This window comes from Oreochromis niloticus, linkage group LG7, assembly GCF_001858045.2.
Source record: "Oreochromis niloticus isolate F11D_XX linkage group LG7, O_niloticus_UMD_NMBU, whole genome shotgun sequence".
NCBI lineage: Eukaryota > Metazoa > Chordata > Actinopteri > Cichliformes > Cichlidae > Oreochromis > Oreochromis niloticus.
The window spans coordinates 22,260,457-22,279,447 of NC_031972.2; the positions used below are offsets into that span (position 1 = coordinate 22,260,457).

The following is an 18,991-nucleotide window of genomic DNA, read 5'->3' on the forward strand; positions in this document are numbered from 1 at the left end:
AACAAGTCACCATGTCACAAAGCTCAAATCATCTCATACTGGTTTCTTGTACAAATGGCTTCCACATTCTCCAGATCTCAGTCCAGTAGAACAGCAGTAGTGTGGTGGAACAGGAAATTCTCATCTATGATCTGCAGCAACTATGTGATGCTATCATGTCAACATGGACCAAAATCTCTGAGGAATGTTTCCAACATCTTGTTGAATCTTTGCTATGACAAATTAAGTCTGTTTTGATGGGAGTTCAACCTGGTACTAGTAAGGTGTACCTACAGTAAAAAAATAAATAAAAAAAAAAACATCCAGTGAATATATATCATATTTCTTTAGATGCAGTCTAGTTATGTTGGTGCGTTACTACTAAAGAGAATGTAAGGGAGATGAAGCAAATCTGACCAGCAAATCTTCTGGTCTTGTCTTTCTCTTTTAGTCAAATGTACAGAGCAGAAAGCACCCTTATTGAATTAGTCAAATGAAGACAGTGTGACATCACGGGGCAGGTGACTGCTGGAGGAGCAAAAAGCCCAAAGTCCTACAGGACGACGAGCATGCGAAGCATCTGTTTGAAACATCACCCTCAGTAAGTAGCTTCCTCTTTCCATCTGCTTTCTGCAAACCTTTTTAGTGTTTTCATGCCAGTTTCATGTCAGTGGTGCTTAGATAACATTCAAAACTATGGACCGTTAATTGCTTGAGGGGAATTCAGAATAGTTTCAGAAAGTATTCATTAACAGTAAAGACTACAGTAGAAAGCTAGTAGAAAAATGTGTGTAACTGCCTCACGACATTTAACAACATAAGAATTTTCATTCAAGCTTTGAAAAGTTCCATTGCTGTATCGGTATTTACTATCATTAGATGTTTAATATGGATATGTCATTATATAATTACATATGTATGGTAGAAGTTTAATGAAAATGTTTTTCAAGTTTAAGAAATACCTTATTAGAGCGTTTAGTTTACTTAAATCCATCATGCCACCTTTAAAATTGAAGGCCGTTTATCTTTTTATGACCAGCCGTACAGAAAGCTATGGAAATTTTACTGTCAAACTAGATAATGCATCTGAATATCATCCCGTTGTACTGACTGTCTGAATTTGAATTTGAGCTTGTTACTTTGTGAGTTAACACTCTAAAGGAACAGTAATGTAGTTTTAACTGGAAAAACAAAGCCTATCCAGAGACCAGGCTAATAGTTTGGGTACTCTAAGTCACAAGTCTCTTATAAACCATGTGCCTACTATTCAAAGCATGACAGACACATGAATGGGAAATGAAGAGGGGGTGGGGGTTTAAAAGTCAGTGTCACAGATGCCTCCGCCGGCTGCCCTTGTAACACAGCCATCCCAAAATAACACTTTAACACTTTAGACACAGTAAAGCTGCAAGTCAAGCTGTTTTTAGCCGCATAACAGATAACCAGAGCTGGAGAAATAACGATGAATGATGAATTACATCCTAGCTTCCCATCAGACACTCTCACAGTATCATTAAGAGCATTATTTATTTAGTTTTAGATACGTATTTAAACATATTTTTGTATGAACCATCTTTCTATTGGCTATTACTTTAGCATCACTTTATTTACTAGAATAATATATTTTTACATTCAAACAAACTGATTTTTTTTTTTTAATTGGTAAAGATTCGCCACAACCTTTATCTTATGTGAAGGCAGCTAAAACAGGGGTCAAGGTTCAAAGATAACAGTTCTGTTTTTATCTTATTTGGTAGGTAGACAAGCTTAAAAGAAATGATGAGCCACTTGGTGCTCCTCAGGCTTGAAATGGCTTAAGCAGAAGTACGCTCATTCCAAATCCTGAAGAGGTTTGGTCAGTTTCCTCACTCCCTTTTCAGCCAGCAAAATCCGTATTACTATGGTGATTACTCAGTGAGAAAACTTCTCATGCGGCAGCTCATGATTTGGTGTTTGAAATGAAGTCTGTGTGTGCACAAAACTACCTCATGCAACAATACACTCTCCTTGCTTTGCACTTGGTTTGCTTGAAAGCTAAGAATACCAATTCCACATAACACTGAAGCCCGTTAAGCTGTTTTCCCCTTTGTAATAATCGACCTTACACCATCCATCATCATGTCTGTGGTTAAACTCTGTTCTCATCAGACCCTGGACAAACAATTCCAGCTGACCTTTCTCTAAACCCCGTCACCAAAACAATCACAAACATTTGCAGACAGTCTGAAGGCAGGCACGCACAGCACAAACACGCCTCGTCTCAGAAGCAGTAATTGACAGCGTGTGACGCCTCACAAAGGCACAAGCTTGACTAAAATTTATTTCCTTGCATTCACATATTATACAAAACATGGACTAGATGCTACTGAATGCTTATTAATGTAGTGATTTAGGGTTTATGTGTTTGTTCAGTGACATTAGATTTGTTCAGACTGCCTTGTCTGACCTTGGCACCTGGCAGCTGACCTCCTATCTAACTCGTCGTGTTTCCTTTTTGGCCTCCTGACTCACTGGCAGCAGCCAGACCCACTTTAATTATAGCCGCTACAGCATTCCTCTTTGACAGAATAGGAAGAGATAGAGAGAGAGGCCTCAGGAGGGCAGGTGTGAACAGTGTAGAAGATTATACAAAAATAGAGAAAGAGTCAAGATAGTTAATAATGGTAGCGTCTGTTGTGTGATTTCATCTCACTGGGATGGGCAGGCAAGCCATCCGCGTGACTTCATTGTGCCATGCTGAATCTTTAAGTGTCCCTAACACTCTTTTCCTAATGCTAAGACAGAGCAACAGCCATGGGCCAGAAGCTGGAGAGGCTGTCGGAAAAAGACGAAGACTCACTTGATAACTCTGACTGTTCAGAGCAAACCGGAGATACACAGCAGACAGAGGTAGCAGAACAAGATGAGGGCAAACACCAGGATGATGGCAGTTTTGTCACCCCGTGGGGTATTGGTGAGAATAGTGGGATCAGTGGCAGCAGCCTAGCCACTGGGAAAGCATGGAAGCACACAGTCACATCTCCATGGACAGACCCTCAAAGTGGGCAGCCAATCAGGCCTTTAGGTCAGAAGGAGCACCCTCTGAACACCAGGACAGAGTGGGTGGGTGGAGTAAGTGGAAATACAGAGAAGTCAAAAACTGTCCCGAGGGCTAAGGAGACTAGACAAACGTTTGGCAAAAGGCAAGGCTCTGAGAATAAGGCTGTGGCCTGTGCTGGGACTACAGCCATGGAGAAATCAGCCTCATGCAATCCCACTACTGAGGAAGACTTTGTGGTTCTTGAGAAGGATGATGCATGGACGTCACCGGAAGGGGAAAACGATATTGTTTTGAGGCACAGGATAAACACAGAAAAGCCTGAATCAATAAATAAAAGAGGAAGTAAGGAAGACACACCTGATATCTGCAATGACGATAACTTTGTACATCCTTCCGAGAATACCCCTCGGGAAAAGGGTAATGAAAAGAAAAGCAGAGGAAACTCTGACACACTTTTAATGGGAGCTGACACACATGCTAGGACTTCACCCACAGTCTGTTTTGAGAGGGAAATGGGTCAACGTTTGGCTGAAGTGACAGGCAGCAGGTGTCAGCTAAAAGGAGCTGGTCATGTTGGAGCTGGAGCCCAGAGTGAGACAACTGGTAGCGGAATAGCAGAGGGGGAGCAAAACGTGAGAGACCACACCAAGGAGAAAGTTTCTACTCACATCCAGCAGGAGCACCTGTCAACGCTAAACAAATCCAAAAGTCAGGATAAGGAAAGCCACAGTTCGGGGTTTCCTGCACAAAGACAACAAGTGGATCAGTCGTACCAGAACAGGTTTGCTGGGGCTGTGTATAAGAGGGCTAAAGCAGGGGTCACGGGCAGTCTTTCAGCATGCACCAAGAAAGATGACAGCCAAGCTGTTGGCAAAGCAGCCAACTCTATAACACCGCTACTGCAAGACAATCCCCCATTTACAGTGGAAGAATGTGATTTGATCCCTAGTCCTCCTCTGCCAGAGAATGGAGGCTGTGATGGAAAGATACAGGTCGCAAGCCTAAAGAAGGAGAGCGAGCTTGTTTGCTTCTCTGCTGTCATCACCCCTCCACCTTTAACTCATGCGATGCCCAATAGAGACACAACAATGGCGAAGCACCTTGACACGAATGCGGTCAGTTCAACAATGGCACCAGACGCCACGTCCAACAAAGATGAATCGGTGACAAAAGAAAAGCCCAAAATCAAAGGTCCACCGCCACCGGTTCCCAAAAAGCCTAAAAATCCATTTATAAAGCTGAAAACTGCACAGTTAATGTCTACAGATGTGCAAAGACGAGGAAAGGAACACCTGCGTTCAGAGGAGAGGGTCAAGAGGAGGCACACTTTTCATTTTAACAGAGACCTTCCATGCAGCACTCCAGCTAATCAGGACATGTGCTTAGTGTGGGATGAAAAGGGCACTTACACTGTGCCAGCTAACATTCGTCGACTCTCTGCTGACCTTAGCCCTTGGGACCATCTTTCACTGAGGCACATGGATGACCGGTATGGAGATATGATTGACTTCGAGTACTGTGTGCTAATGGCAAATCTGTCTCCAGAGGAAGAGACACAAAACTTGGACATGTGGCAGAAAAGAGTATTCCCAGAGAGACGGACCAGAAGTAAATGGTCACCTCCACCCTACGCACAAAAGCCCTCAAATCCATTTGAGACGCTTCCCAAACCGGAGGTCACAGCTGAGAATGAAGGTGAAAGACCAAACCCTGCATCTTCAGGGAAAAAAGAAATAGACCCAGAGGTCCTACCTGAAAGAGCCCCCACACAGGTCAGTGACCATAACCACGTTAACTACACCTACCATAAAGATATAAGTGATCGCAGCACTGAGAGAGATGCAGGGAATGGCAGTGAGATTGGTTCCTACAAGCCTGTGGCAAAAATTATCAGAGAAGCAAACCAAATGCAGAGACATCAGGCCGGGCGAGGACCTGAAGGGCCCAAAGCTCCAGTTCGTGTGTCGGAGCAGAGTCCGAGCATCAAAGTATCCCAAATGAAGAACGCCTTTGATGTCCCAAAGAAATCCAAAGAAAGGCCAGCAGAAGTGCAACAGTCTCCAAAGAAAGGTAAGTTCTTACATACATTTTATCAAACCATTTATGCAAGCAATAATGTTGACTTTCATTTAAATGAGTTATCTCCTGGTATATGAAATCTACTAGAAGTGTCATTTGATCAACTCAAACATTTATGTTCAAAGTAAGGTCATGGTTGTCTACATAACGATGGGCTGATTAAGACTGATGTGCTTGAGTGCCAGTTATTTGGAGGGAAAAAAACATTTTAAGTGTTTCCATAATATATTTTAATTTGATAACCCAGAGAAGGATGCACAGCAGTTTCCTGCAGCTCTAAGAAGTGTCCTTTTGGTAGTTTGTTTTGGTTTTAAGTCTGACCTTTAAAGCCATAACCCTGGTGGACAGGAGTAAACAGTTGACAGATAGAGTTAGCAGGAGGCTGATGAGTAGTGGAGTTAGATATTTCTTTGAAGAGCTAAAAGCAATAACCAAAAACAGCTCCATATCAGTGTTAGTGACACCGTCGTGAATGGCAAACCCAATTAACTGTGGGCTAACAAAGCAGCACTGTTCTGCTTTCACCAATATTTTTGTATTTACAGCAAGCATTTTACTCATGGTGAGTGAAACAGAAGTCTACAATAAGATCTAGGTAATGAACAGCAGTCACAAACCGCATACTCTAGTTAACCCCGAGGTGTTAATGTGAATACTAATATAATAGACAACCTTATAATCCCAGTGGCAGTCTTGGAAACTGTCCATGATTTTTCCCCACCTTCTGTTGACACATACTGGGATAGGCTCCAAAGCCCTTGTCCTTATGTAACAAGCGAGAAAAGAAATTGGAAATGCATCATTAGAAATTAATGAGAAGTCAGTGTTGACCTTTATGAAGACATGATGATGGGAATGAAAGGCCTGAAATAGGCCTGTTACTTTCTTATCTATCCCAAAGGTCAATAACAACTTTTTAAAAAAATGAATCAGACATGTAATTACTAGACTGCATAAAAACAACTGAACCCTTTATTTTAGGCATCAACTAACAATAAGGGAAATTGTTTCTATCACAAACATCTACAGATGAGAACAAGTCTAACACACATCTCCTCAGCAAATCCAGCCCATTCTTCTTTGGCGAATCACTCAAGCTCGTCCAGATTTGATCGTCTTGTGGCATGAACCTCAGTCTTCAGTTCATGCCACAGATTTTTCTCATTTGTGCAATGCATCAGTAATGTGGAGGTAGTTCTTCACGTGAAGCGGCATATGTTTTGGGTCGTTGTCGTGTTGGAAGACAAAGCGACAACTCAGATCCAGTTTTGCTGCTGACTGCTTGAGTTTTTCTTTCAAAATCTTCACACATACTTTTTCTTCATGAGTCCTCCCACCTTAATGAGCTGTCCAGTTCCAGACACACTGAAGAATGCCCACTTCTACCACCATGATCCACTATAGGGATGGTGTTCTTTGGGTTGTATGCCTCCCCCTTCTCTGTGGCGACAGTTTGGTTTGGTCTCATCTCACCAAAGAACACGTTTACATTATTGATAATCTTTCTCCAGGTTGTCCTTGGCATACTTAACTCTGGTTTGAAGGAGTCTCTTCTGCAGAAGTGGAATTTTTCTTGCTCTGCAACCTCACGGTCCCTTCCTGTGCAGGGTTCTAGTGACTGTCTTCTTTGAGACTACAATTTCCAACCTTCCTAAGTCATTCACTGATGTCCTGGCAGTTGTTCTGGGGTCTTTATTCACGTCTTTTTCTAATGTTCTTTCCAAAGTCTTTGACATCTTTTGCTTCCCACCTTAGATCCCGTTCCAGCTTGGCAACACTGTAATAACTTTGTATATCCATCGCCTGCTTTGTGAGAATCTATTTTTTTCTCAAGCCCAAACTGATTTCTTTTGTTTTTGGCACAATATTTTCTCAAGTGACAGGTCAAACCCTTGCCGAAGTTTTTACAGTGTCTGTAAACTGGAAGATAACCCTCAGTTTTAACTTGATTTTACAACCTATAACATTAAAGCACATCATTGCATACCAGTGGTTTGTGCTGTGGCTCAATAATAATATTGTAATATCAATAATATTGTTTAGAAACTTTTGACAAAAACTTTAAATCTGATGGGGGAGGGGCTGATACCTTTGTCCTCATCTGTACTTAGTTGCTTTAAATATGTTCAGTCAAAATATAGTCACTGAATTCAACAAAGGCAGCATTTAATGGCTGATTCCCCTTGTTAGACTGGGTGCTAGAGGTCGGAGGATCAATCCAAATATCGATCGTATCCATACCAACACTATTGGTATGGGATGGATACTAACGCCGATCGATAATTTGTTTCTATCCTCTTCAGTATGTAGCCAACCGAACTATGTTACATGTTTTTAATGAAACCAATACACCTTAAACATCCACTGTGAAAAATGTCCGAACCTTTTGTGCCGACTGTCACGTCTATTTTATTTATAGCCTATAGCACCAATAACAGAAACAACTAAGGTTGACCGAAAGTGCTTTAAAGAAAGGCATATTTACATTCCTGGTCTCCCAAAAAAATCAAAAATCCCCTTTCAAACTACATAAAAATTTGAAAGGCGTGTTTTGATGTGTTAATTAAGTATTGTGGAAAGTTAAAATCACAGTGATTTAATGATTATTAAACTTAAGGTGCCCGTATAGGTTTAAAGTATTGGTATCGGTAATACTGGCCCTGTATTTACTTGATAGTGGATCAATACCAAAATTTGCAGTACAGAACAGCACTAATGAGCGCTCGGGGCTTTCTTTTTCATGTTTTTGGACAGGACAGGCTGGTAGGTGGGAGGGATGGGACGGAGGGGGAGGGGAGGGACCCTCACACAAAAGATGCTCCTGCTTTTCCACATTTTTTGCACTAAACGAATATTTTCAGAATGTCTCCTTAAACAGAAACACGAGGATACAGTGAAGACACCCAGTTTTCCAGCAAACCCCATCCCATTTAGTCAGAAGCATAGAAAAAAAATCCGACTTTTCATTTGCGCATGTGCCGTAGCCAGTCGTCAGCGTATTCTATTGAATTCAATAACGAGATGAGAATAGACGAATACTAGTCTTCCGCAGGTGAGGAGCGAGCTGGAGATGCTCTGTTTGCCATCTGGCATCCTGAGATACCACTAGATTTTTTTTTTAACTGCCTCTGGCTACCCATCTGCAGTGAAGAAAGGGGAATAAGAGCATTGCGGCTGGGCTTCTTTTTTTTTTCTTTTTTTTGTGGTGAAGTCAAGGGATACTAGCAACGTCCTGCAGGATAAGGGCCCGCCTAAACTACCACATTCATGTGTTGTGATTGATTTGCCCCCCCTTCCCCGTGCGTACGAAAAATCTTGCATAGATTTAGGAGGTAAGAAAGAGTGACATTGTGCATTTTGCGAGTTATATATCAGTGGTTTCTTGTGCAGCATCTGTTTAGCTCGTTGGATGGGTTTGAGAATGGAAGCAGCCAAAAAAACGGGAAAAAAAACCTTTGGGTGGAAATATCTGCACTTGCGTCAGCTGGCAGAGCTCCACCGCAGCTAACGGTTAGCAGCTAGCCGTTAGGATGCCAAACACGCTGCCCAGCTAGAGCAGCGGTAGTTCGTCCCCGGTAAACACTGAGTGAACCACACACAAACCCCGCATGTGTGAGGAAAAACACTCCCCGCCCGTCGCCTCCTACTCGCTGGCGGTGAAACGCTTGCGTGCCCGCCGCTGCTGGTGACCCAGCCCCGGCCCACCGGCACAGCTGCCGAGCTCCCCCCTCCTCCCCGGCAGTGCGGCGGAACAGTGTCTGCGGCTATCACCTTCCCATAAACCGTTTATTTAGTGTGCTACACCGTATTTGGTTAAAGCTTGGATTAAACTTCGCTTAGTGCTGTGTTTATTGGATATCTCTGGGGAATGCTCCCCAAAAATCCTATACTGACCAAAACACACATCTCCACCCCCCCGCTCTTCTTCTTTAACGTTATGTTAGCCGGTTTTGCTAAAAGCGTGTAAAGCTTCGAAATAACGACAATTATCTACTTTTAAGTGTCTGAAGAGGTCACCTAAATTCACAAGTGAACATTGACTGCTAAATAAAATTATTAATATAACTGATTTAAAGATGAAGAGGAGGCGGGGGGCGGCGGGGACATGCGGAGCTTTGTGGTTGTGTCGGCTAACGTTAGCCAGCAACCTTTGTTTAACGCTAGCACAGAGCCTCCAATGAATACGACGTACGAGAATACTCAGCCTTTAATTTTAAAATATATATCCCATGTATGTGGCCATTATTATAAACAAAAGCTGAATTGCATTTAAAGTGGCAGTATCGCACACACCCATTTAATCACAGTTGCCCAGACTGTGAGTATAGCAGCCAGGGAGGCCAGACTCCTTGAGGGGCTGCTGACTGCATCTTTTTAGCATCACACACCAAACGATCCCCCTTCTGACTCTCGGACCACAAAATTTTAGCACTAGTCTTTACCTGCAGCGTCAGTGCTAAATACTGTGTGCTCTGCTGTCTGTAAGGGCACCATCATGATGCTCAGTGATGTGTGTGCTGGGGTTGGGTTGGGTGGTGGAGGGCAGAGAGCATCATTTTAAATAAGTAGCATCAACTAAACCCTGCGGGGTTGTGAGGCATCTCATCTTGTCAGGTGAATATGTGGAGTGAAGGTGACTGCTGCTGAATGAAGATCTAATATTGACTGAGGGAACATGTTGTTCCGATGGGCTGTAAACAGTAGCTCTTTGCTGTTCAAGCATTATGCAGCCCTGCACCAATGTGGTCAGTGTTTGCAGCTTTGGGAATTGCCATGGGAATTTCCAGAGCAAGCATTGTATTTCTAGGAAGAGCAATTCACCTCTTCTTTTTATTGCACAAAGGTGTGATAATATTTGCAGATAGAAGTGTTTTTAAAGCATTATCAGTGCTCTCCATATGGGCAGTATAGACTGTGGCTGGTGAGGTACTTATCTACACACTAAATATGAATTAAAAGGCAGCGACATTATTATACGTGACGCAGCAGAACTACAGAAGAGTGTCAGTCAGTCCTGATCTGTACACATGCGCACATTCCTGAAGTCTAACCAGCCTGAATAATCAAAGACATCTATTCAGTGTGGGTGTAAAATGGGCTTTACAGCGTCAATCTTATCTTGACACATTGAGATTGGTGAGACCGGAGCAGCTCATCCTGCTTTATATGTCTTTAAAATCAGTAAAACTCTGGAAAACTTACTTGCGAAGCTGTTTTTTAACTAAACTACCAAAAGAATAATGGTAGTCAAAAATAATGCATGATTCAGCTTTCCATTTTCAGAATCTGTGGCTCGACGTGTGAAAGCAGGTGGGTTTGGTGTGTTGACAGACCTGTGGATGTCAGGAGGGAAAAAAGAAAGCCTGCAGCTTGTGTAACGCTCAGTCACTTCAGACTGGCACCTTAATTACTGTCCTGAGACAGGATGTTTCCCACATAATTACACAATAAAGCCTGTCACTAAAACGTAATAAAAGTCCTGAAGACTGAGAGTTTGGGAATTACAATAGACGGTGCCTAAGACAAGTCAGGGTTAACTTCATGAGATGTCTGCACGTATTACCAAATGACTTGGGGCTGAATTCAATAAGAAACGGGGGTAATGTGCTTAAAGAGCTCCAGCGTGCATCAACAATTCAGATCATATCCAGAATCTTGGAGCAACAACAGGCCATCTGTGGTGTGCTCACAGGAACTGATGCAGCAGTTTAAAAATATAACATCCGCGATGACGGGGCTGAACTTTCGTTGCTGCATCTGAATCAATAGACCCAAAATACATTTTATATATACATGTTTAGGACTTGAAATGAACCGCCTTGGGGTGTTTCTAATATACCCGTCTAATGTGTACGTGTCACACACATAGCATGCAAGATGTGTCTTCTTGTATGGTTTTACCTCGTAGCATTTGCCAGTAGGTAGAGCCGACTTGATTCCTCTGCATGCACAGGACCAATTTTAGTCACAGTTAATGAGCATAATGTGAGATGAGAGTCTGTGCTGGCACTAAACCAAAGTTACCCCGAGGTATTTGTTTCTCCGGGATGCTCATTGTCAGATTTGTGCAGACCAAGAGGCCACTTGGGTTTCACTTGTGTAGCAAACTGTGGTCGTTTAATTAGAACATTTGCCTGCAAAATGCACAAAACCCTGACATCCTCTCTGCAGATATGATGCGGCGAGTTGTGCGACAGAGCAAGTTCCGTCACGTGTTCGGCCAGGCCGTGAGGAACGACCAGTGCTACGATGACATCCGCGTGTCCAGGGTCACGTGGGATAGCTCCTTCTGTGCTGTCAACCCCAAGTTTGTCGCCATCATCATAGAGGCCAGCGGGGGAGGTGCTTTCCTTGTACTTCCTCTCCAAAAGGTGAGATGCCTTGCTTCCGTCGGTGTCAAAGAGTTGTGAGGGCAGATGCATTTAAATAATATAATTTGAGCTGGAAGAGAGAATAGAAGTGTGCAGTCGTGTGATGTGATTTGTGATGTTCTTTCTTCCGCTGTGGTGGGAAATCATTTTGTTACAAAGTGTGCCTCAAATGGTGTTCATGTGATATGAAAGTGCAGCGTTTTTTCACTTTAAATGCAGCTCACATCAGTATCCGAGTGGTAATTCATATTCAGAACTGGCCAAACAAGCTAACACCACAGCAACACTGAATAGATAGAAACAGCTACTGAACAACAGTGTGAAGGCTGTTATACTTTACACACCTCGTGAATAAGAATGCATGTAATTGTTACATTTCGGAGTTCACCACTAATAAGTGCAGAAAAAACAAGATTGGAGGGGGGGAAGAATTTATTAGTTGATCTACTGAGAGAATGTTTACACCTAACAGGGCACAACATCAGAGAAATGTCAGGTTCTATAACTAGATATGCTCACCGACCACTTTATTAGGTACTAGTACCAGAATCTTGGACCACTTTCAGCAAGGTGGGCTGAGATCTGGTGACTCTGGAGACCATTTGAGATTTGTGACATGGTGTGTTATCCTGCTGGGAAGAGCCAAAAGAAGATGGGCACACTGTGTTCATAAACATGGTCAGCAGCAATACTCAGGCAGGCTGTGGAGTTTAAATGATGGTCAGTTGGTACTAAGAGCCCCAAAGTGTGCCAAGAAAACATTTCCTGTACCTTTACAGCACCACCAATGTTGGTACAAGACAGGATGGATCCATGCTTTCATGTTGTTTAGATTGAATTTTGACTCTATCATCTGAACTGAGACTCATCAGAGCAAGAAATATTTTTCCCATCTGATGTTGTCCAACTTTGGGGAAGCTGTGTAAATTGAAGGTTCATTTCTTTTAGCTTAGTTTTGAGCTGACAGGAGTGACACCTGGTTTGGTCTTCTGCTGGTGTAGCACATCTGCCTCAAGGTTTGATCACTGGATAGTTTTCTATTGTCTGCAAACCCAAGAGATAGTTGTACAGGGAAAATCCTAGTAGACCAGCAGTTTCTTAAATACTCAGACCAACCCAGCTGGGAACTCGGCTGAAGGCCGACTTGAACTTATGGATATGGTGTGATTGAGGTGTTTCATAATGACATTGCAAATGTTTTTGGTCTTAATATCAAAGGCAAAAATTGTGGCTTGTCAGAAAAAATCCAGGACTTTTAGAAAACTGTTCCTGGTTCAAAAATTGGACACTGAGAGTGTAAAGCTTATCCAGAGGCACAGGGGGTGTTGCGGCACACTCTGTCATTCAGAACATGTGGTGAATCAACCATGAATGCCGGCTCTTCAGTGCACTGCTGCTGTTAGCCTGAGGCATCATATTTGTAGTAAAAACCATAGATAATCAATGTTTAAATTGGCACGATTCTAAAGGCATTGAGTTTGTGTCATGTTACAGCCGTATCAGTCAACACATAATCCACACAGAGGACAGCTGCTCTGACGTTATTTTAGGCTGCTTGGATGATTAGGTTATAGTCGCTGCTCAGTGTCCTGCATCTGGAGTAAAGTGCTTTTACTTTGAGTCATGTGGAAAAGACAGAAATTACAAGTTTTTACTGTGTCTGCACATGAAAATGATACTTGGATATCAGATTTTAAGTAAATACCTAAAGAGCATTAAACTGATCTCCCGACTGCAGCAAGTTGTTTTGTAGCTGAATATCAAAGTTCACCTCCTTCACTTCACAGGGCTGTCGGCCACAAATGAATTCAGTCTTTAGAAAAGATCGTGAAATGTTAGGTGCTCTTTTTACTGGTTGTAAAGGACTAAAAGGGGACTAAACAGACTTTTGTGAATGCACATGTGTCGTCTGCTAAAATTCAACAGGACTGAATCTTCTGTTGGCAATTTTTGCCTATTTTTAACTCCTATCAGCTAGCTAGACTTGACTGCGCTGCCTTAGCTTACACTCTTTGACCTCTTGTGCTTGTGCTGTGTGTTGTAGACTGGCCGTATAGACAAGGCCTACCCGACAGTATGTGGTCACACGGGCCCAGTGTTGGACATCGAGTGGTGTCCTCATAATGACCATGTCATTGCTAGCAGCTCGGAGGACTGCACAGTCATGGTAAGAACATGACATTTGATTTTTCTTGGGGTTTTTATGGTTTATGCTTCAGTATTTAACAGAGCAGTACTTTAAGTGCAGTTGCCCTTTACAGTTTATGTATTGTGAACAATGTGCTGTATAATATAAGAGAAAATAGGATGTTGTTGTAAACTAGAATAGAGTTAATGTACCGCTGTCAAGCTGTTTCTGGGTTTTAATATTTATTTAAAAAGATCTTTATTCAGCAGATTTTCTCTAACTTTCTTTGTCCGGTGTAGGTCTGGCAGATACCTGAGAACGGACTGGAATCTCCCCTTTCAGAGCCCGTGGTTGTGTTAGAGGGCCATTCTAAAAGGGTTGGCATTGTGTCTTGGCACCCCACCGCACGCAATGTTCTTCTCAGCGCAGGTAACCTTTACCTGAAGCTTTGGAACAATCCATTCGCTCCAAGTGCAGTAATGCTGCCTGCATGGGTAACTCGTCCTCTGCACACAGCTGAACTCCAAATCTGACCGATTATCTCGACCCCATACCGTCGTTGCATTGCTCCGTGTGGTGTAAAGTGCTGAAAATAAACTCGGACAAAGAGGCGTATGCGCTCACACTGTGCGTGTCCATTTTAGGGTGTGACAATCAGATCATCATCTGGAATGTGGGCACAGGAGAGGTCATGATAAACCTGGAGGACATGCACCCTGATGTTATCTTTAGTGTCAGCTGGAGCCGCAACGGCAGCCTGCTCTGCACCGCCTGCAAGGACAAGAAGGTCCGCGTCATCGACCCTCGTAAAAAAAAGATTGTGGCGGTAAGTGAAAGCTCTGAGGGATTCGGGGGCCGTAGCGCTTCACTTCAAAGCATTGATCGCCAAACCTGACCAGTGTGTTTCTGTTTTAAGGAGAAGGACAAAGCTCACGAGGGAGCTCGGCCAATGAGAGCGATCTTTTTAGCAGATGGAAACATTTTCACCACTGGATTCAGCCGCATGAGCGAGCGCCAGCTAGCCCTCTGGAAAACTGTATGTCACTGAAGTCATTTAATGCTGAACACACTGATACATCACATTACACTGTTATCCTCATGACACTCCTGTCTTTTAAAGTAATGTTAGGGTTAGGGAATTTTGCTTTCTGTCCAATAATACAAGTCAAAATATCAGGGGCCCCCATCACTTTCTCCTGTCCTGATTGTGACAGGAGGAGCATTTATCTGTACTCTGAGGCTATGACACCTCATCTCCAGCTGGGGGCAGTCAAATCAAAGTCTAACAGGGGCAGATCTATTAGATCTATTAATGTTCTCCGACACTATGCTGTCACTACATGGGAGGAATTTTGTGTTTCCAGGATAGCATGGATGAACCAATATGTGTTCAAGAGATGGACAGCAGTAATGGAGTCCTGCTGCCCTTCTATGACCCTGACACCAACATAGTTTACCTGTGTGGAAAGGTAATCAACCTTTTCTTTACAAATGCTTTTCTTTCATTTTTTTAAAATTACCCTTTATCACTCTTTTCACAAACTGAACTTTAAGCCGTGACTGTGTCCTCAGGGTGACAGCAGCATTCGGTACTTTGAGATAACTGATGAGGCACCATTCGTTCACTACCTCAACACCTTTTCCACCAAGGAGCCCCAGAGGGGCATGGGGTACATGCCGAAAAGAGGTCTGGATGTCAACAAATGTGAAATAGCAAGGTACAGTAATAATTTTTCTACTCGATGTCCAAGGTTAACTAAAACTAAACTAAGATTCAATGTGAAAACCCATTTTAGTTAATTAAAATGAATATGACACATGTTAAAAAGGTAAGCTAAATTAAATTCTTTTTTTGAAATTGGAAAAATGAACTAAAATAAAATAAAAATATAAAGGAAATATCATTAGTTTTACTTTCTGTCAAAAATTTACTACAACTTGCCTGATGAGTCTTTGATGGAGGTGTTTATTGAGACGAGCAAGTCTGTGAGTCGACTGAGCACTCAAAGGACCTTCTTCCTACAAGACATATTCACCCATATGCATAGAAGTGCTTTTTGATTTTTCCTAAGGCTAATCCCGTTTCACCCAACATTGACGCACTTGCACTCCAATGCATGTATCAGGGGCAGCTTGGGGTTCCTCGACATGTAGACATGTGATCGAATCATCGACCTTCTGATCGGTAGGCGACCTGATCTACCTCCAGAGCCGCAGCCTCCCCAAATTAGATTTACCAGTAATTCTCAAAGTGGAAAGTCCCCAAGGAGATGTGACTCACAGTTGAGGGAATCACAGAATATTTTTTTAAATAATGTAGTTGTGGTATACCATAGAAAATGTGTGTGTATGTGCAGATGTGGTGGTTATTTATGCCAGCAAAACAAGTACATTAAGTCCATAACTTTATTTTTAGCTTAATCCAAACTTCGCTCTAAGCCCAAAGCAGAAAAATCTGTGTTTCAGATACCGGTAATATTTAATTTTATGTGACCTAACAATCCGCAGATGTTCAGTATCCAAATATTCACACGTTAGACTTCATGTGAAACTCATTTAACATAATGGAAAGTTTTTGTTTTGTTTTTACTGTGAAGCCATAAGGGGAAAAAAAAACTTCTATAATAGTGACATCCTCTTATTCAGATGTTTAAATGTCTATTGCTTTGATGTAATATGAATGAATGTCAATGTGGGAGGCTTTTATCAGTAGGAAAAGCTGTAAAACGTATGAAAATTCAGTTAAAAGTCCCAAACTTATGTCCCCCTTTATATTTTCTAAAGCTGTCCAGATTGGGGTGTTTGTCAGGCCAATTTTAGTCCCTGGCCCTGCTTTAGAAGCTAGAAGTAGGAATTCTTTTGATATTTTTGCCTCTCTGACAGCTCTTATTCTTGTCTAATATTAACTTTCTCTGTAGGTTTTACAAATTACACGAGAGAAAATGCGAACCAATCATCATGACAGTCCCACGTAAGGTAAGTCTGTTTACATAGGTTTACCTGCCTGCTGTGCTTCCTTTGCTGCTCTAAAGACCAGGTCCTTTAACTTCTTTTACACCTCAACATTTGTTTCTTTTTTCTCCCTGCATCATCTGCACCTGCCTAGTCGGATCTGTTCCAGGACGACCTGTACCCAGACACGGCCGGCCCTGATCCCTCCCTGGAGGCGGAGGAGTGGTTTGCGGGCAAGAACGGTGGGCCCATCCTGATCTCACTGAAAGATGGCTACGTCTCCACAAAGAACCGGGACCTGAAAGTGGTCAAGACGAATGTTCTGGAGAGCAAGCCGGCCACAAAAGCGGAAAACGTCCCTACTGTCCAGAAGCATGCTTCTCCACAATCCTCAGTAGTGAGTGTCGGGACTGAAAAGCCGAATCTGTGTTGTGTAACTTCGTCTCATTACTGCCCCCTCTTTTTGCTGGCTTTTCAATTCTCCGTTCCCAGTAATTATTATGGTTGGAACAATTCACTAAAATTATGGATCAGCACATACTTGGGTGTTGGAGTCACAATTGAGTGTAACAGCAAAGGAAAATGTTAACTGCTGCAGGGTCTCTATTGCCTGAAGTCAAGAAGTAAAAAAAAAGTCGCTGTTTCCAAAAAGTTCTTTGAATCTTTAAATGGCTTCATGGAGCTAACTTGCTCTGTGTTTTTTTTGACCAGAAAATGGAAGACAAGCTGGAAGAGGTGCTCCGAGAGTTCAAGTCACTCAGGGACCGTGTCATCCTTCAGGACCGTCGCATCGCTAGACTGGAAGAGCAGGTCGCAAAGGTCGCCATGTAAGACGTGGCCCCTTCCCAGGACCGCTCGTCGCTTTTAGGGAGAGAACCGACCAGACGGGGTCAGCCACGGCCAAATTCAACAGATTCGGCTTCATCGAGCTTGGCGTCGTCCCCGCGACGATTCCAAGCCCACATTCCAAGATGAACTTTTTATCTTTCCTCATCAAAGCCTTCTGTCTCACATTTCGCCCCGACAGCACGGCGGGAAACGGAAAAACTCTCGCGGCTCGTGTACACATCTGAAGCAAAGACATTTTTGTTGAAGGAACAGTCTTAATTTTCTTTTCTTTTCTTTGTTTTTTGTTTGTTTTGTTTTTTTTCAAAATGTGGTTCTTATGTAACGTTTGTACTCTACAACTGTATGTAGCATCAGTATTTCCATTGTTCATTTTTGTGTTGCCAAATATGGATTGTGTGCCATTTCATGAACTGCTTTTACATTTGTTTTCTTTCTCCTGTTGTACATTCCAGTCACAGCCTGGTAGAATGATATAGCCAACCTGGATTGTTTTTTTTGGTTTTTTTAAACAATATTTGCTTCTTCCTCCCATCAGTTTGCTCAATGATAATCCATCAGATTTATGAATGTGGAAGAATCCCTTCTTAAAAAAACATTTTATTCCTGATCTTCTGGGCTTTAAATTTAACTGGGGTTTTAATCGAGGGAGAGGGGTGGGAGGGGTGCATCTCTCTGGTGTAAATGTTGTGCAAATGTAGTGGTGCCTCTCGTCACTGTCAAGGGTCAAAGGTTGCCCTCTCCAGTGTATATTGGTGTTGGGAAGGGACCACTCACCCAGCTCGTGTTTCACTCAAACCCCTCCCTCTGACGAACAGTTCTGTGCACATAATAAAGATTTTACACATGGGAACCCTCCATCTGCCTCCGTTTATTCTGATCTTTTTGGTGCGTCAATCAACACCCATCATGCTGTCTGATTCAAGTTCTCACTGAAAAATCAAGTTTAGCATTTCAGGCTAGTTTTACAGGCCTCGCCTGGAGACACACTGCATATCAGTCACTGTTGGCAAGAAGGACATTTGATGACTGCTGTAAGTGTGATACTATTTAGCATTTCTACCACTTTCCTACATCTCAGGTTTACAAGATCAAGGTAATCTTACAAGGTTGCCAGATTCCATTTTGCACCTGACAGCTGTAGTTATTTCACAACATTTTGCATTCAAATGTGTTGTTAATTGGCTGAAATCATCTTCCTTTGGCTGCTCCCATCTGTTCCCTCTCGCTCCAGTCCTCTGCATGTGGTCCTTCACTATGGACCTCAATCTTTTCTGTGGTCTTCCTCTCCTTCTGCCTGGCAGATCTATATTCTGTGTCGTTTGCGGTCCCTTTATTTCAAATCACTCTCGCCTCCACACTCCTGTCTTCCCTCCTCTCTCGCTGCCTCTGTGCATGCCTTCTCCCTCTCCTCCTTTGTCTTTAGTCAACAGTAGCACAGCTTCAACTAGCACAGCAGTATCAGTGCTGGTCATTGTTATTCTAGGCCTCAGCCTAGAGGCCTAGTGGTACGAGCACTAGCACTACACTGGCCTGTGGGCCCCTGTGGCCTTGAATAGTGCGGCCTACAGTATACAAGATCATTTAACCTGTACT

At 42.8% G+C, this 18,991-nt stretch overlaps 1 protein-coding gene across 2 annotated transcripts; it reads left to right on the forward strand.

Moving 5' to 3' along the window:
- Positions 1-3,112: 3,112 nt before the first annotated feature.
- On the forward strand, positions 3,113-18,253 carry coro1cb (coronin, actin binding protein, 1Cb). Of its 2 annotated transcripts, none has more exons than XM_013276711.2 (11): positions 3,113-5,089; positions 11,270-11,469; positions 13,514-13,636; positions 13,897-14,026; positions 14,242-14,423; positions 14,514-14,633; positions 14,962-15,066; positions 15,170-15,315; positions 16,516-16,573; positions 16,704-16,946; positions 17,261-18,253. In XM_013276711.2, exons 1-11 carry the CDS (start codon positions 3,208-3,210, stop codon positions 17,378-17,380), a joined length of 3,309 nt encoding a protein of 1,102 aa, XP_013132165.1. In that variant the 5' UTR covers positions 3,113-3,207; the 3' UTR covers positions 17,381-18,253. The 2 variants fall into 2 exon arrangements, with proteins under 2 accessions (XP_013132165.1, XP_005470343.1); XM_005470286.4 differs by lacking the exon at positions 3,113-5,089 and adding an exon at positions 8,084-8,430.
- The last annotated feature ends 738 nt before the right edge of the window (positions 18,254-18,991 follow it).